This window comes from Eptesicus fuscus, chromosome 6 (assembly GCF_027574615.1).
Source record: "Eptesicus fuscus isolate TK198812 chromosome 6, DD_ASM_mEF_20220401, whole genome shotgun sequence".
Taxonomy (NCBI): Eukaryota; Metazoa; Chordata; class Mammalia; order Chiroptera; family Vespertilionidae; genus Eptesicus; species Eptesicus fuscus.
This window is the reverse complement of record NC_072478.1, coordinates 43,549,735-43,575,659: the sequence shown is the minus strand read 5'-3', so window position 1 is coordinate 43,575,659 and position 25,925 is coordinate 43,549,735. Positions and strand designations below refer to the sequence as shown.

Below are 25,925 nucleotides of genomic sequence, written 5' to 3'. Positions count from 1 at the left end.
GTCTCAGGTAGTTTTAATTATCAGCCTTCAATAACAGTTTTGTGAGTCCTGGTCTTCCTATTAGGACGTTTCCTTTATCTCCCACCCCCAATTCCATATGCATACCTCTATCTTTATGCCCATCAAATTGTATTATTAAATACTTATGAGTCCCCTGCCCCCCCCCCCCCCCAGGACCATAAACTCCTTGACATCTCTAACATTACAGCCTCTACTTGGTATCCCTCAGCCTCTAGCACTTTGCCTGCCACCAGTAAGCATTCAGTGCTACGCTGTTGAAACATTATTACTTGTCTCTAAGTATTATATTGTTTATAGGGCTATTTAAAAGATGATTTTAGTAGGAGAATTATTTGATTACAAATTGCTTTACCAGGCAATTTTGGTCATTCAAAAGTATGACATTATTTGAGTAGATATCAATAACCTCCAGAAGTTAAAGGTTGTTGAGCACCGCAGTTATCCACAATCTTGTTTAGAGGTGGGTCACCCCCAACTGCCCTCCCCTGTTGACCTGATCTCATCCCCAACTGCCCTCCCTTGCAGGCCTGGTCCCTCTCAACTGCCCTCCCTTGCAGGCCTGGTCCCTCCCAACTGCCCTCCCCTGCTGGCCATCTTGTGGTGGCCATCTTGTGTCCACATGGGGGCAGGATCTTTGACCACATGGGGGCAGCCATCTTGTGTGTTAGAGTGATGGTCAATCTGCATATTATTCTTTTATTAGATAGGATAGAGGCCTGGTGCATGGGTGGGGGCCAGCTGGTTTGCTCTGAAGGGTGTCCTGGATCAGGGTGGGGGTTCCCTTGGGGCATGGGTGGCCTGGGCAAGGGGCCTGTGGTGGTTTGCAGGCTGGCCATGCCCCCCAGTGACCCAAGCGGAGGCCCTGGTATCTGGAATTTATTTATCTTCTATAATTGAAACTTTGTAGCCTGGAGCGGAGCCAAGCCTCCTGCTCGCTCCGTGGCCAGCTGCCATTTCTCTTGGGGTTGATGTATCTTCTACAATTGAAACTTTGTAGCCTGGAGTGAAGGCTTGAGCCAGCCAGGGCTGCAGAAGCTTGGCTTTTTCCATCACCTGGGGCAACCCTATCCTCCTGCTCTTCCAGCTCCGTGGCTGCCGCCATTTTTGTTTAGATTTGTTTACCTTCTATAATTGAAACTTTGTACCCTTGAGTGGAGGCCTAGGCCGGCAAGAGCATGCAGAAAGCTTGGCTTCTTCCATTGCGAGGGAAACCCAAGCCTCCCTCCTGCTCTCTGTGGCTGCAGCCATCTTGGTTTGGGTTAATTTGCATACTCGCTCTGATTGGTTGGTGGGCGTGGCTGGTGGGCGTCGCTGGTGGGTATAGTGGAGTGATGGTTAATTTGAATATTACTCTTTTATTAGATAGGATGATCACCAAGGCTTAATCTTTATTTATTTATTTTTTAAATAAATCTTTATTGTTCAGATTATTACAATTGTTTCTCCTTTTTTACCCCCATATCTCCCCATCATCTGGTTCCCTCCCCCCCGTTGTCCTTATCAATAGGTGTATGATTTTTGTCCAGTCTCTTCCCATACCCCCCACACAGACACCCCTTTCCCCCTGAGAATTATCAATCCACTCCCATTCTATGCCTCTGATTCTATTATGTTCACCAGTTTATTCTGTTCCTCAGATTTTTAATTCACTTGATTTTTAGAATCACTTGTTGATAGATATGTATTTGTTGTTCATAATTTTTATCTTTACTTTTTTCTTCTTTTTCCTCTTTTTAAAGAATACCTTTCAGCATTTCATATAATATTGGTTTGGTGGTGATGAACTCCTTTAGCTTTTTCTTATCTGTGAAGCTCTTTATCTGCCCTTCAATTCTGAATGATAACTTTGCTGGGTAGAGTAGTCTTGGTTGTAGGTTCTTGCTATTCATCACCTTGAATATTTCTTGCCATTCCCGTCTGGCCTGCATAGTTGCTGTTGAGAAATCAGCTGACAGTCGTATGGGTGCTCCCTTGTAGGTAACTAACTGTTTTTCTCTTGCTGCTTGTAAGATTCTCTCTTTGTCTTTTGCCCTGGGCATTTTAATTATGATGTGTCTTGGTGTGGTCCTCTTTGGATTCCTCTTGTTTGGGGTTCTGTGCGCTTCCTGAACCTGTAAGTCTATTTCTTTCACCAGGTGGGGGAAGTTTTTTGTCATTATTTCTTCAAATAAGTTTTCAGTATCTTGCTCTCTCTCTTCTGGCACCCCAAAAATTCGGATATTGGTACGCTTAAAGCCATCCTGGAGGCTCCTTATGCTATCCTCACACTTTTGGATTCTTCTTTCCACCTCTCTGGTTGAGTGTTTTTTTCTTCCTCATATTCCAGATCTTTGGTTTGACTCTTCGGGTGTGGTGGTCTACTCTGTATATTCTTTATTTCAGACAGTGTATGCATAATTTCTGACTGGTCCTTTTCCATTTTTTTGGTATTCTCATTTAGGTCCTTGAAGGTCTCTTCAAGTTTCTCAGCGGTTTTTAGAAGATTCTTGAGTAACCTTATAAATATGGTTCTGAACACTGTGTTGTCCATTAGTTTGCTTTCATCTATCTCTCCTACTTGTGACATAATTCGATGTCTCCACATTTTGGCTGTCTCCCTGTATTGATGGAGTGGCTTTGTGTGGTCGGTGACCTATAGGGGCCGGTAGCTCAGTTTCCCCAATCACCCTAGGTGGTCGCTCTTGGTACTCCCCTTTGTGGACTGAGTGGAAAGTCTTGGTGTAGTTAAAAGCCCTGATTGCTATTGGTACACTGGGAGGAATTGACCTCCGGTCCAATTGGTTGTGAGGGCCTGCTGTGTCTATAACGGAAGAATTGCTGTGCTGGAGACACAGTAGGGCTTTGGTGCTCACTGAGTCTGCCTCTTGAATGTGTCCCTTATGAGAGTGGTTGAAATCTGGTGTCATCCAGACCGACAGAAAAGTCACTCTTACTCTCCGACCGATGGCCGAGAGTCCCGTAGGCGTCTGGGTCCCCCGCGTGTCCCCAGAAACTGGAGTTCAGAGTGGTTGGGATTGTTGGGATCACTGGCGGGAGTTGATCTCCAAGCCAGTTGGCTGTGAGGATCAGCAGTGTCTCTGCTGGGAGAGCTTCTGTGCTCAGTTTGGATGGGGCGGAGTCTCAGGGTGGCGCAGGCAAGCTTTGGTTTCCCGTCTGCTCCGCCCTAAGAGGGGCGGTTTCTCCGTGCCCGAATTAATGGCTGTGCGCCTCTGAGAAAAGGCAGCTTTCGAGTCTCTCCCGCTGCCTAACAGACCAGTTTCTCCCCAGCTAGGGCTGGATTTCAGTGCAGACCAGAGATTTTGTTTTTCTCCCGAACGAGAAATCCAGCCACTGGGAGGGCTGTGCTCAGCTTGGATGGGGCGGAGTCTCAGAATGGCGCAGACAAACTTGGTTTCCGTCCGCGCCGCCCTAAGAGGGCCGTTTTCTCTGTGCCCTAATCAATGGCTGCGCGCCTCTGAGAGAAGGCAGCTTTCGAGCCTTGCCCGCTGCCAAACAGACCAGTTTCTCCCCGACCGCAGCTAGATTTCAGTGCAGTCGGGAGGTTTTGTTTTTCTCCCAAACAAGAAAGCTAGCCACGCAACGTCTGCTGCCCTCTCTCTCTGCATGCTGCGAGCAAGCCTGCAGTGTATTCATCCACCCGCCCTTTCCGCGCTCACGGATCTCCGAACCTCCACAGCTCCTGAGGCTCAGCGTCCCCCTCTTTTTTTTTCTCTAGTTGTAGGTTTTCCACTCTGCCAGCTTTCCGATGGTTCTGGACGGTGTGCGCTCTGTTTTCCAGTTGTAGTTTCAAAATTGTTGTGGTAGGCAACAGTTAGGTGTTTACCTTATGCCGCCATCTTGGTTTCTGTCAAGGCTTAATCTTTATGATCTCATTATTACATCTGATGGCCCTTAACTTGGAATTATGGGCGGTGGGGGAGGGCGATGACAAAACAATGATTTCATATTAATTTGTAAAGATGGCTTGAATTGAGTCCTCCAGGGACTGAAGGAGTCTGTAAATTCACAGCTTCTTGGATTGCAAAGAATGACAATGCAGTGGAGAACCTGTGGGTGGCCTGTGCTTCCAACTTGACCCTACGATTTGATTCTCTTTTCTCAAAATATAATCTGCATTTTCCACACTCCCCCACTCCCCCCCCCCCTTTTTTTTTACAGCTTTTTCTCTGTCTACATAGCTGTAAATAAAAGGTGCATCCATGGCATATCTCCCAGTGAGAATTAATCTTTTTTTTCTTATGTTTTCCCCCCATAGCTTTATTATTTGTCTCTGTTATATTCAGATTATGAATATATCTTTTCCCCCTCCTCATCTCCTCTATCTAAATTTGAATTCCTAGAAGGTAGAGTCTATGTGTTATTTGTATTGCATTTAACACAGAGCCTGAGGGCAGGCATTGCCCACTAAAGGTGTGTCCCACAAAGGATCAGTAGATTAACCCTTTGCACTCGCTCGCTTTTTTCTCGATTCCTTTATTCTACTCGGGATTTAATTTTTTAAATACCCCAGATTTTACAAAGCACGGCAGTAGAATAAAAAACTGGAGTTTCTTTTCATACAAACTTATTTATTTGGATTTTTTTATATTTCAAATTACTGATACATTCAAAGAGTATAAAACGAGCTGCTACCGATGCTAACCGTGTTGAGTCACACTCGACATCCGAGTGCAAAAGGTTAAACTGGTAGAAAGAGCACATGGATACACATCAAAGAAAGATTAGTTCGTCCCCCATCCATGCAAGTGTGCAGTGACCTGCTTCCTTCCCTGAATACATGGCCATGTGGTCACGTCTTTCTGGCAAATCTCATTTTTAACCCAGAGCCTAGAATACTGCCTGGCTCTGTAAAAACTAAACTTGCAATCACTATTTGCTGAATATTTAAAAAATTAAACTCTAGTCTTTATTATTAGTTTTTCACTTTTGACAGACATTTAAATCTATTTTAAAGAAATACTTTCTTCCCTTGAATTTCAAATATAGCCACTGGAAGGTCTACAGAAATCCTGAATAATAATTTTAAGAATAAAACACTTAAATGAAGATGTTATATATTGGGGGCTGGATTAATAGGGTCTGAGTTGATGAGATTTTGGATAACTTTGAAATTTTGATAATGTCATCTTTGCCAAAAAGTTAGAAAAAGTACATAAAAATTTATATTCCCATTGCTCAAATTCTTTAACTGTTAGTGTTCTATAATAGTTGCTGTGCCATTATTTTTTCCTTTTTCTCTATATGTGTATGAATATGCATGTGTGTATGCATATATACAGGGTGGGATAAAAGTAGCTTTTCAATTGTTTGTATAGGCAATCTATCTATATATATAAAACCCTAATAAACAAATAGATCAAACATCGGACAACCGAACAACTGAACAATTGGTTGCTATGACATGCACTGAGCACCAGGAGGCATGCGCAGAACATGGCAGGCATCAGCAGCAGGCAGCAGAGCACGGGACATGCCGTGTGGCGGGATGGTGCAGCATATGAGTGGGGGCGTCAGACCAAGGCGGGTGGTTGGTCGCTGTCATCAGGGCAAGCCGCTGGTGATTACTGAAAATTCTTAGCTCCTGTGCACCACAGTCTCATTGGGTGCACCACAGTCTCACCTGCTGCTGGCACTGGCCCCACTCACACCCACTGCCAGTGCCGGAGCCGCTGCTCACACCTGCTGCCGGCGCCCAGCACTGGCCCTGATTGCTCAGCACCATCAGCGGGTGCGAGAGGCAGCTGCCAGCCTCGAATGCCCCTCAGGGTTTCTCCACCTCCACCTGCTCCTGAGGGGCGATTGAGGCAGCAGCCACAGCTTGCACCCGCTGCCAGCGATGACCCCACTCACACCTGCAGCCGGCGCTGGAGCCTCCGCTCGCACTCGCTGCTGGTGCCGGCCCCAATCACTACACGCCATCAGCACGTGGGAGCGGTGGCGGCAGGAGTGAGGCTGCCAGCAGACAGGGGACCCGGGGGCCAGGGTGGGAGGGGCCAGGCAGGGGTGTGGAGGATGGGCCGAGACCCGCCCCTGGGCCCAGCACAAACTCACGACCCACAGTTCCTTTCAAGGTGCACGAATTCGTGCACTGGGCCCCTAGTAATATAATAATCAATAAATAATAATATCAGAATAAACTGTTTCTGGTACTCACAATTGTAAACCTACTTTTGCCATACCCTGTATGTATAAATATTTTGCTCCTCATTAAAATTTAACCCCTTGATGTTTCTTACCTTGAAACAATTATTACTATTACTATATGGCTGCAAAATATTAATTTTCTAATTTCATCATTTCTTTAGCATTTATTAGTAGAGCTCTAAGGTAGAATTTTTCCTTTTTATTTGTAGTTACCAGCTATTTATATCAATATGGACTCTTATTTGATGAGTTCTAATTCAGTTATATCTTTAATTTGATTCTCAAATTTTATAACAAAACATAACACCAAAAAAACAAACAATCCAATTAAAAAAAGGACATAGGACCTGAATAGACACTTCTTCAAAGAGAACATACCGATGGCCAATAGACATGTGAAAAGATGTTCAACATCACTAATCATCAGAGAAATGTAAATTAAAACCACAAGAGATATCACATCACACCTGCCAGAATGGCTATCATCAATAAATCAACAACCAACAAGTGTTGGCAAGGATGTGAAGAAAAAAACAAAACCCCTCATGTACTGTTGATGGGAATGCAGACCCGTGCAACCACTGTGGGAAACAGTGCGGCGTTACATCAAAAAATTCAAAATGGAACTGCCTTATGACCCTGTGGTTCCACTTCTGGGAATTTATCTGAAGAAACCCAAAACACTAATTCGAAAGAATGTATGCACCCCCATGTTCACTGCAGCGTTATTTATAAAAGCCACGATTTGGAAGCAGCCAGGGTGCTCATCAGTAGGAGCGTGGATAAGAAAGCTGTGGTGCATTTCACAGTGGAATGCTGCTCGGCCATGGAAGGGAAGGAAATCTTGCCTTTTGTAGTGGTGTGGATGGACCTGGAGAGTGTTGTGCTGGATGGGCTGGACCAGTCAGAGGGGGCAGGTGCCGTGTGATTCACTTATATGTGGAGTCTAATGAACAGAATAAATTAACAAACAAAATAGAAACAGACTCATAGGTGTCAGAGGGTAGGGGGAAGGGAGGATAGGTGTAAAGGGTTAAGGGATTAAGAAAAAAAACAACCACCCAAAAACCCTCATAGACAGACATAGTGTAGTCATTACCAGAAGGAAATGGGGGTGGGGGAAGCAGGAGAGACTAAAGGGGGGATAAATGGTGATGTAATAAGATATGACTTGGGGTAGTGAACACACAATACAACAGACAGAAGATGTATTATAGAAGTGCACACCTTAAACCTATATAATTTTATTAACTAATGTAACCCCAATAAATTCAATAAAAATAATTTTAAAAAACACATATTCCCTTAGAATCCCCTAAATCTCATGACATGCTGCTATGTAACACGACAGGCAACTACTAGGCTGGAAAATAGCACAAGGCAGCTGCCTGACTGGGTTATATTGCAACAGGCAGCTGCTATCACCAGAGGCAGCTTCCCAGCTGGGCACTATGGGGAGAGGCAGCTACTATCGTGAGGGGCATCTTGTTTGTACATTTTAAGGGAACTCATATCCTTTTTGAAACATGGTGTGTAATAAATAGAAACATATACAAAAACTGCTATAATTTACTAGCCCCAGCCCCTCTCCCACAATATTCTGGAGATTTATTTAAAAAAACTAGAGGCCCAGCGTGCACGAAATCGTGCCTGAGTAGCTCGCTTCTGCTTGCCTCAGCTGGCTACCCCGCCCATCGCCGCTCATAGCTCGCTGCCCCACCCTCCGCCACTCAGCTTTCTGCTGCTAGTAGCTCACACTCCACCCCGCCCACTTCGAGAGCCGCTGCTCATTTGGTCGTGACGGCATTACGACGAGACAGCCCACAGGCCTTTTATATAAGAGATGACATTCAGAAAGACCCAACATGTGACTTTTCCTTAGATACTACAAAACATCAGAAAGAAGGATGGCAAATAAATAACAAATGAAGAATACACATAAGTAGAATGATTCCTCCAAGTACGCTAGATAATTCTTGGTTCCTAATATCATTTCCCAGTAAAAGGAACTAGTCTCTTTGGAGAAAGGCTTGATAAAGGTTAGAGTGAGAGAAGGTATACAAAGTGAGTTAGTGTACCAGAAAGCAAGGAAGTACATAAATACTCATGGACGCATTGAGGGTCTCCTACTGATCATCTTTGAGGAATTTAAATATCAAGGACAACATGATTACAATGAATTTTAACACACTGAATAACAGCAAAATGTTTCTAGAAATCCACAGAAAAAGAGAGAAGGGAAAGAGGAGGGAAAGTTTATTTTTCAGAAGAATGTTGAGTGAAAAGTATGTAATTAATGCTAGCATTACAAATTCACCTTTTTGTAATCACTGATAATAATTTACTCAGGCAAGAATCATTAATGGGTGCGGTAGCCATTCGGTGCAAATTAATTGGGGAATAGAACATTTACAAACTCAAAGTATTTTTTTAATAATGTATAAATCTGGTGGGAAACACCTTAATCATGTTATCAAGCTTTGCATCCTTCTTAACATGACACAATGTGAAGTATACATTAACTATTATATTCTGACAAAAAGCCTAAACTGAAGCTGTTTATATGGAAATAATCAGGCCAATCAAGACTATATAGTGGGGGGGTAATGGTAAGATATGTACACATATAATACCTCAATAAAAAATATTAAAAAAAAAACAAAAAAAAAAAAAAAAAAAAAAAAAAAAAAAAACTATATAATATTTTATAAGGCAACGGGCCCAGATTATTGAATAAAAATGTCAATGTCATTAAAGACAAAAAATTATGAAAGAGGACAAGTATAAATAAAAGAACACCAAAGAAACGGGATTACTGAGTTCAATGTATGTGTCTTGAATGGATTTTGAATAAAAAAAAAATGTGATAAGCAGCTATAAAGGACATTATTTTAATAATCAGGGGAATTTAAGTATAAACTAAGTATCATATCTACTGGTGTGCAACAAACCTAAATTTGGTGGCTTAAAGAAAATAATTTACTGTTTCTCAGGGTCTGTGCATTGGTTGGATTTCCTCCGCTGATATTGCCGGCACTCACTCCTATACTGGAAGCATCACTGTGTGGCTGGACTCCTCTCTTCGTAAGCTCTGCCATTCTCAAGGAGGCTACACTGGGCTTCCTCTGCGGTCCCATCAGCTTTCCAAAAGGGCAGGCCCCAATATGCCTATGTTTATCTAGTTCCTGCTTGCAGCAAGTTCCTTTATTGATGTCTCATGACTGCATAGTGGGAGGAGAGGTTCAAAGGGGCCATTAATGTAACAGTCAGCCACAGATATTAGATCATTTTAAATCAATGTTAAAATTGTTGGATGTTAATAATATTGTGGTCATAAAGGACAATATTCTAGTCTTAAGTCAAAAAGTCTAAAGTTGTTAAAAGTAATGTGACATGATTTATGGAATTTGCTTTTAGATACTCTAGGGGGAGATGGAAGGAGGGAGAGGAGAGGGAGCAGGAGAGAGAGAGGGAGGACACAAAGGGAACAACATGTTAACAATCATTTGAATTAGATGAGATTCTACACAGGTGTTTATATTACTACTAGAGGCCCAATGCACGAAATTCATGCAAGGGGCTCCGAGGACAGGGGCAGCAGCCCCTCACAGCAGCAGCCCCAGCCCTTGTAGCAGCAGCCCTGGAAGGACGCCTATAAGGACATCCTATCTAATTAGCATATTATGCTTTTAGAGGCCCGGTGCACGAAATTTGTGCACAGGGGGGGGGGTGTGTGTCCCTCAGCCTAGCCTGCACCCTCTCCAATCTGGGACCCCTCAAGGGATGTCTGACTGCCCATCTCTCTCACAATCCAGGACTGCTGGCTCCCAACTGCTCGCCTGCTTGCCTTCCTGATTGTCCCTAACTGCTTCTGCCTGCCAACCTGATCACCCCCTAACAACTCCCCTGACAGCCTGATTGATGTCTAACTGCTCCTTTGCCAGCTTGATTGCCCCTAATTGCCCTCCCCTGCAGGCCTGGTCCCCCAACTGCTCTCCCCTGAAGGCCTGCTAACCCCTAACTGCCCTCCCCTGCAGGCCTGGGTCCCTGCTCTTCATGGTTGCCCCCAACTGCCCTCCCCTGCAGGCCTGATCCCTCCCAACTGCCCTTCCCTGCTGGCCATCTTGTGGCGGCCATCTTGTGTCCACATGCGGGCAACCATCTTTGACCACATGGAGGCAGCCATATTGTGTGTTGGAGTGACACACAATTTGCATATTACTCTTTTATTAGATAGGATAGAGGCCTGATGCACGGATGGGGGCCAGCTGGTTTGCCCTGAAGGGTGTCCTGGATCAGGGTGGGGGTTCCCTTGGGGTGTGGGGCGGCCTGGGCGAGGGGCCTGTGGTGGTTTGCAGGCTGGCCACGCCCCCCCCCCCAGCGACCCAAGCGGAGGCCCTGGGATCTGGGATTTATTTATCTTCTATAATTGAAATTTTGTAGCCTTGAGTGGAGATCTAGGCAGGCCAGAGCTGTGGGAGCTTGGCTTCCTCCATTGCCAGGGGCAACTCAAGCCTCCTGCTCTCTCCAGCTCCGTGGCTGCCACCATTTTTGTTGGGATTTATTTATTTTCCATAATTGAAACTTTGTAGCCTTGAGTGGAGATCAAGGCAGGCCAGGGCTGTGGGAGCTTGGCTTCCTCCATTGCCAGGGGCAACTCAAGCCTCCTGCTCTCTCCAGCTCCGTGGCTGCCACCATTTTTGTTGGGATTTATTTATCTTCCATAATTGAAACTTTGTAGCCTTAAGTGGAGGCCTGGACCAGCCAGGGTGTGTGGAAAGCTTGGCTTCCTCCATTGCCAGGGAAACCCAAACCTCCAGCTTGCTCCGTGGCTGCAGCCATCTTGGTTGGGTTAATTTGCATACTTGCTCCTGATTGGCTGGTGGGTGTGGCTTTTGGGTGTGGCAGGGTGATGGTTAATTTGCATATTACTCTTTTATTAGATAGGATTATTATAGATTCTTTCAAATTTTCAAACCTGGGTTTGTTGCACACATGTTCAATAGGTTTGAAACTCTGAAAAATAAAACTTGGAGTTCAAAAGAACCCCTGAGGAGCTTGTGAAGAGCAAGCCCACACCTTTTTCAACTTCCAGATCCTGGATTCAGTAGGTCTGGGATCTGCTTGTGTAGCAAGGACTAAGGTGACTATTAGTCCATATTTCAACACTACACTATGCTAGAAACACTTAGAAGAGCCGCTATACTTTCTAAATTGCAAGGAGGACAGAGGGTCAGAAAGTACAGATTACATACAAAAGATAGAAAAAGGAAGTTATTAAAAATGAAAAGTTAATGTAAAATAAGATGGAAGAATTGAAATTAAACACAGTGTTTATAAGAATAACTATAAATAGGATAAACACTTGTTACATAACAAGACTCTTATACTGGATCAAAAAGCAAAACTCAACTATATGTTGCTTGCAAGCAACTCATTTAAAGTTAAGTAAAAAAAATGCATTCAAAAGAAAAAAGTGGAACTTTATAAAAAATAAGCTTTACCTTCTGTAATGAAGATCTAACTGGAATCTTTCTGAATTAAGTAATATAATATCAGAATTCAAGAAGCAAACCTACAGGAAATACAAAAGAAAATTAATAGAAAAACAATACTTTTGGGAAGCATTAACTGACAGATTAAATTTTTAAAAAATAAATATTTGGTTTAAAGGGTACAAAAAAAGACAATAAATAATGTTGATTTAATGGGGATATGCCAAATATAAGAACCTGAGAACAGTTTTGACATCTTATTTCAAACTTTCATATAGTATTTACAAAAATTGATCCTATCATAATGCACAAAAACTGCTTCAATAATTTTAATAAATAGAAAGACTATAGATTATATTAATTATATGAAAAATAGAAATTACAAAAATAGAATTTTAAAAACTAACCACCAGGAAAAATTTAAATGTATCTGAAATTATTCTTGTATAAAATAGGGTATTTAAACTAATAATGCCAAATATCTAGAAAATGAAAATAAAAACTCTAGATATCAAAACTTATGTGACTGATCTAAAACTATATTTATAAAAAATTAATATTTCTAATAATTTATACTTATTAAAAGACACAGAATAAAATATTTAATTAAGCATTTTCAGATTTAAAATGAAAGAGGATTAAAATGATTGAAACAAATGTAAAAGTTAGATAAATAATAGGATTGATAAATATAACCAAGAACTGGTACTTTAAAACAACATTAATAGGAAACCACACAGTAGCATGACCAAATTACTAAAATAAATAAATAAATAAATAAATAAATAAAATTCAAAGATATTGAATAGTTGAAAGATGTCAATTAAATTTATGAATTTGGATGCTATCCAATTAAAATGCCAACAGATGTGTTGTTGCCATTGTGGTTATTTGGTTGGAACTTGATAGACTTATTCTAAGTCATCCTGAAAAGCCAACATGTAAGAATAGCCTGGAATAACCTGGAAGGAAAGAGTAATAATAGTGGACAAGCTAAATGATCTTAAGATATATGACATAGTAATTGTAACTCTGTAGTCCTATCACATGAAAAAACAATTACTTGATTCAGAGATTGATTCAAGAACCTATCGAGATTTGACATTCATTAAAAACATTTTAGCCCACCTGGCGTGGCTCAGTGGTTGAGCAGTGACCTATGAACCAGGAGGTCACAGTTTGATTCCTGGTCAGGGCACATGCCCAGGTTACAGACTTGATCCCCAGTGTGGGGCATGTAGTAGGCAGCCGATCAATGATTCTCTCTTATCATTGATGTTTCTATCTCTCTCTTCCTCTCCCTTCCTCTCTGAAATCAACACAAATACATTTTTTAAAAAAAAGCATTTTAGAACACTGAAGATGAGCAGAATTATTCAACAAATTATTAGGTGTTTGGGAAAATAATGTAGGTAAATCTTCACCCCCTACTCTAACATTGACTCTATATAAACTAAAAATTTAACTATAAAACATAAAAACAAAAGTGCAAGAAAAAATCATACAGATTAAAAAATAATTATCTTGAAAATGTTACCAAAATCTGCCTGTTGAAATGGAGTACTTAACACATACCATATAAGAATTAAATGTATGGTAACCACAAACAAAACTAAAGTAAAAAATAAACTGGGAAAAATATTTATCAATAATTACACCACAGGCTAAGGGCTTAATTCCTTTAATATATAAAGGAGTCCTATAAATAATAATTTTAAATCTCAAAACCTCCTAGAAAAATTATAAAGAGTAAACTAGAAGGTCACAAGAAAGGCCTTAATATATGAGGAGTTGATATACTTGATAATCTATCAATTCTGCTCAAAAATTAATATACATTTAGATGCACTGAGATGCTTAGATGCCAGTGTAATCATACCACATTCTATCTAATAAAGAGGGAATATGCTAATTGACCATCATACCCTCACAAAGATGGTGGCGCCCACCGCCAATAAGGAGGGAATATGCTAATTGACTGCCACACCCTCAAAGATGGCAGTGCCCACAGCCACAAGATGGTGGCACCCAGTCCCCTCAGCCCCGCTGGGGCGGCAGGCATGTGGCATGGCCGGGCCAGACCCAGGTGGTTCCGTCCGCTCCGCGTGCCTGCCTCTGGAGTCCCCCAGTCCCTTCAGGGCCAGCCCAAGGTGCAGACAAGTCTCGGATGTTGGCTTTCCAGCTGCCCAGGGCTGCCCGAGGCTCAGGTAACCAGGGCCGGCCGAGGCTTGTGCTGCCGGCAGTGGCAGCAGCAGAGGTGTGACGGGGGTGTCACCTTCTCCTGATCGCTGGGTCACCTCCCACCTCTGAGGGCTCCCAGACTGTGAGAGGGGGCAGGCCGGGTTGAGGGACCCCCCTTCCACTGCATGAATTTTCATGCACCAGGCCTCTAGTTGGGAAATAATTAAGAAACTGATAAAAACTATTTTGGCAACTATATGGAGAATTTCTTAGCAGGGTTAAAATTTAGTTACAACTTTTTGCAGAGCATTATGGTAATAGTTTTCAAATTTTAAAATGTGTATTTATTTTGTGATATAATAACTTCACTATGAATATGCCTTGTAAACATAAACAGATAAGTCCATAAAATATATGTGTAAAGATATTAATGGCAGCATTTACTTTTAGTAACAGATACAGGAAATAACCTCTAACACCCTGTGTGTGTGTGTGTGTATGTGATGTGTGTGTGTGTGTGTGTGTGTGTGTTATTAAGACAGAAAGAAATTAAGATTGGGGAAGAGAGAATGAAGGAGTCACCATGCTATCTCAAATAATATGCTATTCTCTATTGGACAAGTAAACTGCCTAAGTGCATAAGAATGGACCATTTTGGCCCTGCTGTATTTATCAGAGAATTTTCTGAGTATATTTGAGTGAGTATGAAGTACATCATAAAGCTGGGGCTGCAGAACCCAGTAAAATCACACAAAAAGCTGAGGGCAATTATGTTTTCTTCCTTTAATTTATGATCTTGAAACATCTTTTTAGGAGAAATCCATTCCACAGAGCATTGAAGTTAAGCAATGATTAGGCATTTAGAGTTTTTGCAACAGGCATAGAAAAGTGATCCACATTTGCAGTGTAGAGGAGACCCGGAGAAATCCTCTGTATGAAAGTGTATAATACCAAGTTGCTTTCAATCCTCCCCCATAATAAAACGCACAACAATTTACTGTAATATTTTGTGAGATTAAGTTTTATATATACACTAGAGGCCCAGTGCACGAAATTTGTGCACTGGGGGGGGGGGGGTGTCCCTCAGCCCAGCCTGTGCCCTCGCCAATCTGGGACCCGTTGGGGGATGTCCGACTGCTGGTTTAGGCCCAATTGCTGTGGGATGGGGCCTAAACCGGCAGTCAGACATCCCTCTCACAATCCAGGACTAATAGTTCCCATTATCCACTCACCTGCCTGGCTGCCTGATTTCCCCTAACTGCTTCTGCCTGCCAGTCTGATCATCCCCTAACCGCTCCCCTGCCAGCATGATTGACACCTAACCGCTCCCTTGCCAGCCCAATCATCCCCAACTGCCCTCCCCTGCAGGCCTGGTCACCCCCCAACTGCCCTCCCCTGCAGGTCTGGTTGCCCCCAACTGCCCTCCCCTGCCGGCCATCTTGTGACAACGTGGGCATGGCCATCTTGTGATGGCCATCTTGTGATGACGTGGGGGCGATCATCTTGTGGTGGCCATCTTGTGACGACATGGGACGGCCATCTTGTGATGATGTTGGGGATGGCCATCTTGTGATGACATGGGGCGGCAATCTTGTGATGACATGGGGGTGGCCATCTTGTGATATGAGGGTGTGAGGGTCAATTTGCATATTACATCTTTATTATATAGGATTTTCTTACCACACATTTAAGAAATATGTCACATTCCCATACATTCGATGGCCTTATTATCAAGACAACATGTGTATGTGATTTGAATTTCAGACCTGAGGTCCTCAATAGGAAGTATCACAATTATGATGATGTAAGTGAAGAAACAGAATTATTTAGGATGTTTGTCATTTAAATAAACAGAAAGGAAGAAGATTCTGAACAAAATCTCAGCTTATGAGCATTTTAGACACGTACAACTTTCCTAGTTCCATGGAATTTGTTTCATGGTAATTTTCCACTAGGCATTTCAGAGCTGAAACAAACATCAGACTCATTTGCTACCCCACTTTGCATCCAACATTTACCTTAGAAAACCATCATTCTGTACCCAGGAAATAGAACTGAAGACACACCTTCAGCTCAGTCTACCAGTGATGGCAAAACCCATAAGAATCCATATTCAGAATCCACCCAAGTACTGCAAATGATTATTTAATGGTCTATTGGGAAACATTTTAGCTTCTTGGTTGCAAAAAAGTCTTCAAAAATAGCAGGGCAAATAGTTCTAGGTCTCTGTGACCCAAAATGTCTAATGAAGTCGAAGAATTATTGAAGCATCTTAGGGAAACCTAAGGCCATGCAGCCTGATGACTTGGGAATTATGTCTGTGAGAAACATGTGGCTTCTAGCTTAGTATTTATTCAGCAACATTCATCTACGTTGGTAACACTGGCTGTGAAATTCTTCCATGTCCTGAATATTCTAAGGCAACTGTTCAACTCCAAAAATGAATTTATTTTTGATGTGTTAAGCTTTTAGAAAATTAAATGATAAAGTAAAAAAGTAATGAAAATCCAATAACTGAAAAGCAGACACCACACTGAGAATTCGATTGGTACATAAGAGATATAAGATAAATAATAATTTTCTATTTCAGATTTCAAATCCATAAATGGCAAAGTATAGTCATTTCAGAGGAGAGATGCAAGGGGGGAAAAAAGAAAGCCTCCTAACTCCCCCACCCCCCCGTAATTTACAATTTTTGACATGAAGACTATCACAATTAAACCTATACTACCCTCTGGTGGTCAAATTTGAAAATACATTTATACAGCAGAATTAAATAAATGATTATTTAATATACATTAATAGCTAAAGATAAGTCAGCCAGATGCCTCACTTTATGTGAATATTAATTAGTAGTATTTCAATGAATTTTATGAATATAACACAATTTGTCTATCTATTCTCCTGTTCATGAGTGTGGGATTATTTCCAGTTTTCAGTTACTATGGACATTTTTGTACAAAATTTTCTATGGATATATGCATTTATTCCTCTTAGGTATATACCGAGGAATTGTTACAAAATGATCCAGGAGTATGGTTAAGTGGGCAGGCTTTTTTATGAACAAAGTTAAAAAATTTCTCCCAAACTGTACATTCCTTTGTCTGTTTATAGTAGACATATTTTCATTATAGTCTCAGACACATTATAAAACAACCTCCATAAAACAGTACAAGTTGACCCTCTAACAATACGGATCCATTTATATGCAAATAATTTTTACAGAAATACCTGTACTGCTTTCCATCTGAGGTTGGTACTCTATGAATGTGGAGGTTTGCTGTATGCATCAATCTGCACCATTGCATATGGGAGAATTGAGCATTCATAGATTTTGATATTCATAGGGGGAGTCCTAGAATCAAGCCCGAATACAGAAGGACAACTATGTAGTTAAGTTTGGGGAGGAGGGGAGTCAAAATTATACACAGATTTTCATCTGTGTGTAACCCATACCCCCTGCATTGTTTAAGGGTCAATTATATCACCAAACAGTGTATTCAAGAGTTTAAAAATCAAAATCTTTTCATGGTTGAAAAGCTAAATACCATAAAATGGCTTACTATGTGTGGGATGGTTCATTTTATGTGTCACCTTGCCTGGGCCATTGTGTGCCCAGATATTTAGTTAAACATTATTCCGGGTGTATCTGGATTAGATTAACATTTGAATAGATAGACTGAGAGAAACAGATTGCTCTTCCCAACGTGGTGAATCTTATCTATTTCCCTGAAGGCTGGAAAAGAACATAAAGCCTGAGTAAGAGAGATTCATTCTCTCTGCCAGTCTTTGAGCTGGGCATGGGCCTTTTTCTGCCTTTGGAGGACCCAGATTTAGACTAAAATTTAGAACATTGCTCTCCTGGTTCTTGGGCCTTCAAACTCAGATGGGAATTCACACCATCAACCCTTTTGCTTCTCAGGCTTTTGGACTCAAACTGTAATTATGCCATTGAGTTCTCTTAGGTCTCCAGCTTGCCAACTGCAGAACTTGGGACTTCTTAGCCTCCAATATCATATGAGTCAATTATATATAGGAAGGTTACTCCAGCATCAATATAAAAAAAAAAAGACAAGTAAATAACAACACACATACTAAAATTCTGTGTTTTATTTTTCACTTTCTTCAGGGTCTTTAAAAAGAAGTATAATAGTCTTCTAGAGAGACAGTTGGTCTTCAATGTAAAAAAAAAAATGATGTAAGTTCTCATATGAGGACTTCAGTAGCTAAAAACCAATCAAATTCACTCTGATGTCCCTGTTTGCTAGAAGAATCTTATTGTCAGTATCAAGACACTTTAAAAAAAATCCTATCGTTTTTCTTATGTAATTCCTACCTAGTGATGAACATGTGTAAGATAAAAAGTATACAGAGTGGTAGTCATAGTAGATTGGACAATGGAGAAGGAAAGGTCAGTGAACTTGAAGACAGAGCAATAGATACTATTAAAAATGAAACAGAACAGAACTGAATAAAAAAAATGAACAGAGAATCAATGAGATGTGGGGAAAATTCAAATATTTTAAATTAGAGTTTTGGAGGAAGGAGAAGGGATGAGAAATAAGAGCAAGCTAAGAACCTAAATGAAACTATAAATAATATAGAAGAGCACAAACCAATAAAATAAAAAACAAGGAAACCTAGAGCTAATTTGTTGAATAGATTAAGAAAGTTGATAAATTTTTAATATAATGTTCAGAAAGAGAAAAAACAAATTACCAATGTCAGAAATAAAAAAGTGCACATCACAACAAATCCTGCAGATATGAAAGGAAGAAAAAAAGAAATATTATAAACAATATTATGCCAATAATTTCTATAATGTCCACAAAGTTAGCAAATTCCCTGAAAGATATAAATTAGGAAAGCTCACTCAAGAAGAAATAGATAACTTGTATTACTCCATATTTGTTTAAAAAAATGAGGCCTATATAGCTTCACTTTTGAATTCTACCAAAACAGTTAAGGAAAACTAATATCAATTTTTAACAAATGTTTTGGAGCAAGCACTACCCTGATATTATTATCCAATATCAGTTATGAACACAAAACCAAAACTTTTTAGCAAGATTTTAGAAAATTAAATTCAATAACATACAAAAACGCTGATAATACATCATAACTAAGTGCCAAGAAACCACTTAATAAATATTTAATGTGTGAGTCAGTGAATTACTAAGGACCAGTTTTTAAAAAATCATTGGCTAATAAATTTTGGATTGTAACTTTCAGATGTTCTTCAGGGCACATGGCAAAAAAAAAAAAAAAAGTCTTTTTCTTTTTTTAATGCCATGTGCTGTGCTAGGTTTTGAGATATAAAGATGAATAAAACAACTTCCAAAGAGCTCACAATAAATTTGTTACATATATATATATATATATATATATATATATATATATATATATAGCGCCAATATAATTCTCAAATATTTTTGGAAGAAAGGGAGACAATACAGCCTTTTCTGTTGGAAAAAATATTTGAGGTGAGTTTTATAAATCAAAACTTTATGGTATATGTGAAAGGCAGATTTATAAACTCTCTAATTATGTAGGTATGAATGAGTTAGAAACAGTGCTTACAAATACCTTGTTGACAAGAGACAATGGAAGAATGCAGTCAGTGTCTTAAGAGGACCTATGAGGTACTTAAGAAAATCATGAGGAATGCTTTAGAAAGTTAGGTTCTGATTTTCAGCCTATCATCTCCCCTTTTGCTCCTTCCAGTTCATTTCCAGTGATCTATTTCATTAGGTCTTGATGGACAATCCCCATTTATAAATGAGAATTTTTGTTCGTTTTAATGGGATCTTATCAGGGAGAATTGTGTTAGAGATTTTATTGCTGGAGAAAAGAGTAATTTCCTGCAGGGTTTGAAGTAAAAACAGATTTGGTCACTGACCTCTTGGAGGAAGTCAAGTGGTTTGAGCCAAAAAAAGAGAGTATGATACACAGTTATTATTATTGTTTTTATTTTTGGCAAAATTCCATTTGAACAATTGGTTTTAAGCATTTCATTTTTTTTCTCCAAAAAATTCTTCATAAAATTAAATAGATAACTTATTTTATTTTCTCTCTCTTCCTCTAGGAGTGGAAGACAGAATATTCTTTTTTATTTTTCTAATAACCTAGTTCATTGAAATCTTTTAAATATCAAAGTCACAAATACAAACATTTTAGAGTACAAGTGTAATAAGAATCATTAAGAACACTTTTAAAAAATGCACATTCACACGTTCTAGCTCAGAAATTATAATCCATTAGGTCGTTGTAGAAAACCCAAGAATATGCACTTTTTTCAACTTGTAGACAATGGAGGTGATCTAGTTTGAGCAATTTAATGTTTTACAGTCCCTCAAGACAGAATATCATAGAATAGAGATGGACTCAAAGGGCAGCTAAGAATTATTAACAAGACTATAAATTTAAAACAGTGAATTCCTGGAACATGACACATCACACACTGAAATATAATTATTCCAAATGTTAGTTATTTTTGCTTTAATTGTTATTTTGAATATACACTAGCAAAAATAATTGAGAATTATAATTGTTTCAGATCAGTAAAAATGTTTTTTTTTCCTTTTTATTAAATTTATCAGGGTGATACTGGTTAACAAATTTATACAGGTTTCAGGTGCACAATTCTACAACACATAATCTGTACACGGTAAAAAAAGTATAAAAATGGCTATAAGATGAATGAAATCAAACACAAAAGGGTACATACGGATGTTATTCCTTGTACTTAAAACTTTAGAATAGACAGAAATCTAGAATCTAGAAAGGCAGAAAACAGATCATCGGTGGCCTGGTCTTGGGGGTTAAATACAAAGGGGCATAAGGGAATATTTGGGGTTGCTGGAAATGTTCTGTATCTAGATTGTAGTGGTGTTCACATGCGTGAGCATTTGCTGGAGCTCAGAGCACTGTCCACTTAAAATGGGAGCATTCCATTGGCTATAAATTACATTTCATTAAAGTTGATTAAAATAGGCTATAAATATATTTCTGAGTTGTTTTTTTAATGAGGCTAAATTTATTATACAACTCGATTAGGTAGCTCACAGGATCCCCAGCAGGACCACAATATTGGGCTTGGAGGCTACACCGTCAGGAGCAGCACATCCTACCCCAAGGAAGGCCAGGAGAGTGAGTTTCTGGCTTCTATTTGTAGGAGAGGAAACTCTTGAGTTGGAAAATTTCCCAACTTTGTCTTTTTTATTTGTGTGTGCATGTTTGTTTTGAAATTTTTAAAAGTACTAAAAAGAATAAAGAGCACCCTTAGATGTAATGCTGTAAGAAAGTAGATATTTTAGTCACCCCCTAAAGTCCTACCTTCACAAACAGTTCATCAGAAGAATTTTTCATTTTTATACTTGACTGCAAATTTTTTCCTTCATTCTCACATTTATGAAAAAAAAATCATTTACCCACTCCAGGATGAGTTGAGATCCATTTGCGGTATGAAAATGACCTCTGTTCTCAGTATAATCTGTCTAGTGTCCAGTAGAGGCCTTCTCTTAATCACTGCTGCCACCTGCTGGTCATGTGGTTGCTAGATTTTAGAAAAAGCAGTGCACAATGCTCCAGTCAAGATGATGCAAAATGCAAATATCATAATAGGTAGTTTTGTTGACCCTGAATAATAAAGAAGAATGACTGTAATTAAGAACACCTGGGTCAAACACACAAAAAAGGAAAGATTCTTAAGACTACCAGGACCTTATAACCATCTTCCTTAGCCACCTACATGTTGGTTTTTTTGTTGTTTGTTTGTTTGTTTGTTTTAATTTCTCTAAGTAATCAACCAGATTCCCTTGAGAACCCATAAGATCAATGAACTGGGCTGGGAAAGAGGGTAGCAGGTTGAAATTCTAGGTAGAAATTTAGAGCTTTACGTGTAAAGCTCTGTGGTAAGAGAAAGCCTGATACTTGCCAGGTGCTGAAAGGTCAGTGTGACTAGAGCCATGAGAGTTAGGTAGAGGCAAGGTGAGGTTGGAAGGCTGTGGGCCTGATCATACAGGGATCTAATAGGTCACGTCATGCTTTTGAGTTTTATTTTTCTGAGCAACGGAAACATATTAAAGGAGCAGACACAGCTAGATGTGGTGAAAAGACAGAATTTGCATTTGATAAAGCCCACACTTTTTTTTTTACAATGGTGAACAGAATGGAGGGGGCCAATCAGATAGATGGAAGGAGACCAATAAGGAGTTGACTACAGTCCTCCTGGGGAGAGATGATAAAGTTCAGATAAATAGACAGAGAGCAATCTAAAGGGTTAGGAAGAAACAGACTAAGTCCGGCTTGTCCAGCTATGTATGGGCGCACTGGTCACAGAGATGGGAAACACTGAGTCTCACCTTCCACTGTAGACAGTCTATGTTTATATTAACGAAGAATATCTTCCTGTGTTAACTAGGAATAGTTTATTTCCTGCAAGTCCTATCTCTAGGGGCACAGACAGATGGATTTCTAACCTCTTTCTCACAAGAAAAATCTCTCAAACAATGAAAAACATCTCTCTTATATTCCTGAAGCATCTGCTTTCCTGGTCAATATTTTAGTTCCTTTGACCATTTTCTCATATGCAATAGTGTCCAGCTCCCTCTCTATCCTGGCAGTTTCCCTCTGAATGATTGATTGCCAGGTTGTCTCTATCCCTCTTTAAATATAGTTCCCATTATCCTAAGGGAAAGTTTGAATATCACAAAGTAAAACAGGATTAGTGCCTCTCTAATTTTAGATATATGGTCTAAAATTACATTGAGATCTCCTGACAGTCAAACCATATAATTCTATTTTTAGCTCTTATCAAGATTAATGCCAATTAATACATAGCCCAAACACAATACAATGCATATTCCTTTTCTTTACAACTTAATAGAGAATTGGATTAGAGTGGATTAATTTGTCTGTTTGATTACCAGAAAGAGGTCTTTGTAAATTGGGTGGGAGCCAGCTGTACTGTCTGATTCACTGTGAGCATCAGCACCATCATAAGTCACTGTAATACAAGCTCTTCAAGTGCAAGACAGCAACACAAAGCCTTGCCAAGCACAGAGCAGTGCGCGTGCACACACACACACACACACACACACACACACACACACACACACTTTGCATTAAGGCATTAAGTTTCCCTGACATCTTTACTCAATAAATATTTGTTCAAAAAATGAATACACTCAAATGATTGCTAAATTTACTTTAAATTAGACAATGTGATTACTGAAATGAGAAAAAAAATATATGGGGCCTCAATTAACATTTTACAACTAGTTATGTGAATATTTTGGTAAGCTCTCTATGTTATTGTCTCTGTAGACAAAAGAATAATGCTCTCAGGGAATAAAATATTTTTCCCCTTTAAGTTTAAGAATCTGTCTAAACTGCCTAGTCTCCTAGGAGGGAGAGAAAAAAAAAACCTGATTATATTTGGGTCATAGTTTTCCTTGGTCAAAGGTAAATGTTAGCTCATAGAAAGATCACACTAACACTCTCCCCAAAGCAAAAAGTTTGGAACTTGGACTTTTGAAACAGCTATTGAGATTTTAAAAATACATCCTCTCATCCTTTATCTGGGGGTAGCTACTGACCTATAAATTGTTGTGGCGATAATCATTGGTATCACTTTGGCTAAAAAAAGTATATTGCTAAAAATATAGTGAGTATTTAATTTAAAATAGCTAAATATAAAATTATACAACAGCCTTCCCAAAGAGGAACAGATGTCAGATATAAAAGAACAGGTATATAGAAGTGCACAACCTCCAAATGGAGCACGGATGGCATTAAAACGAAATAAAATCATTAAATTCTTTCACACAAAAAGTGCTTGTCTGTTAGGTTCTTACTGCTGTAACTTGTAGACTTTAAAATACGTCTTCAAGCACTGATTCAAGACATAACTGATAGGACCTAAAAGTCAGAAAGATAAATGTTTTGCTTTTGTTTCACTCTAGGATTTTGTGATGTTTCTAGGAAGAAATAATTTTTTTTTAAATTCTGATAGGATTTTGGGCTCAGTGTTTAGTTGATAAGTTAAACTCGCTGGCATGTAAAGTATTTGAAACTCCTTTAACTCAATTGTCAAGAGGCAGGTAGGCATCTGCAGTGAATGATAAGTATCACTGGACACCCTTTAAGCTTTGTTTGTAGACAGATTCGTAAGATTTTTTAACTCTAGGAAGGTCAACAAAACTCACTCTTTGCTTTCAGCTTGGCCCTCCCTCTCTTTATTTTCATATACACACTTGGCTAAACTTCAACACTCACTCTCAAATTCCAGAAAGGATTCCGCTGGGATTTTATAGGGATCTCAATGAATGTTACTGGAAAGAACTGCCTAGGAACCATAGTGAGTTGTCCCATCAGGAATACGGTGAGTTTTGCCACTTCTTCAGATTTTCTTTTATGTCCTTTTGCAGTAAAGTAAAAGATTTTAGAAATCTAGCATACTTCTGTTGATTTTTAAAAATATTTTAATAATCTTTGTAGTTATTAATAGCATTTATTTTATACTTTTTAATTGATAATTAGTGGCATATTAGGAGGATATTTATTTTATATTTATACTATATTTCAGCACCTTACTCAATGGTCTTATTGGGTCAGAAGATTTTCAGCTGATATTTTTGGAAAACCCTCTTTGCCTTTTAGTATCTTTCAGAGGACTCTGAGGAATTAATACAAGGCTTAATGGTTAGAGATTCTCTCAAGGGAGTTCTTATATCTAGAAAAAATATTTTAAATTCAGTATCATTATTAGTGTAGTATTGAGCAAAATAATTTTCAAAAGCTTAAAATAAATCTATTTTCAGTTTGTGTTTCTTTATACCTTAACTGCAAATAAGCTCTGGTCACTAACTGGTGATTTTCTAAGGCTTCAGCATGTTACACTGAATAATAATTCTTAAGTGGAAACCATCCTTTGTGAGGCAGATGAAATATTTGCAGAGATTTATAGCGTGTTACAGGCATAGAATTATTTTTGTGGAAAGCAATTCTAACTAAAATAAATGAGAAACACGTGCATAAAAGTAACTTATGAATCTACAAATGTTTTCAGTTGTCTTGTGTATTTAAAAAAAAAAACTAAGCTCATGGTCCAAATATCTTCTAAACATGTGTATTTCATCTGAGAATTTTACTCATATTATCAAATTATGGCTTTCTAAATAAAAACACTTCAGTTAGAATGAATGAAATGATTTCTTAAATCTAAAATCAAAGAATCACTTTAAGGATTAGCCAGGGACACTGTTCGATTCATGGTCCTCAGAGATTAGCAGCATCAGATCTTCTTAGACGCAGGAGCTACCTGCTATTATGGCTGCATATGAAGACAGAAGCTATGATGTCTATGCTGCCTTTCGAGAGTGTCTGGATCACCATCAATTACACTTGAGAGGGAAGAGGTAGTGGTCACTTGTCACCATACTGTTTTCCTGTAAAATTGCTGGTTTTATTTATTTAATTTTTTAATCCTCACCTGAGAATATTTTTTCCACTGATTCTTTAGAGGGAGGGAAAGGGAGAGGAGGGGAGGAGAGACACACACACATTGATTGGTTGCCTTCTGCGTGCACCCCGACCAGGGCCAGGGGCAAACCTGCCCCGAGGTACATGCCCTGGGCCAGTAATCGAAACTGTGTCTCTTTGGTCTTCGGGCTGATGCTCTAACTACTGAGAAAAACCGGCCAGGGCTAAAGTTGCTGTTTTTATGTGGAGATTTTGGGAGGCAGGAGGACCCACATGGATATCTATTCCCAAAATCCATGTGCCTTGGGGATAGTTTAATCTTTGGGATAAAAGGAATCTTTCTTTGTTAATCAACCATATTTTACACAAAATAAAATTTCCCTCTATCCTATTTTATTGGATTGCTTAAGCAAATCTCTTTCAGAAATCTAAAATCAACTAAAGCATTTTTCTACTGGGGGTTGGGGTGGAGAGAAACATGTTTTATACTGATTTTCATGTTTTTATTATTTTCTTTGGTAGTTAGGGATGAAAACAGATTTTGAACATCTGACCTGTCAACTCAATTCATGTGTTTTCTGCACTGGGTTTAGTAGTTAA

The 25,925-nt window shown here is 39.3% G+C and overlaps 1 protein-coding gene and 1 pseudogene across 1 annotated transcript in view; both read right to left on the bottom strand.

The window, feature by feature from the left end:
- LOC129149239 (40S ribosomal protein SA-like) overlaps positions 1-7,972 on the bottom strand; it is a 37,432-nt pseudogene extending 29,460 nt beyond the window's left edge.
- TMEM144 (transmembrane protein 144) overlaps positions 1-25,925 on the bottom strand; it is a 65,177-nt gene that overhangs the window by 13,091 nt on the left and 26,161 nt on the right. Inside the window, 3 exon segments of the mRNA XM_054717660.1 lie at positions 11,670-11,740; positions 21,272-21,461; positions 21,464-21,479. Of these exon segments, the coding sequence (XP_054573635.1) occupies positions 21,397-21,461; positions 21,464-21,479 (81 nt within the window). The 3' untranslated portion in view covers positions 11,670-11,740; positions 21,272-21,396.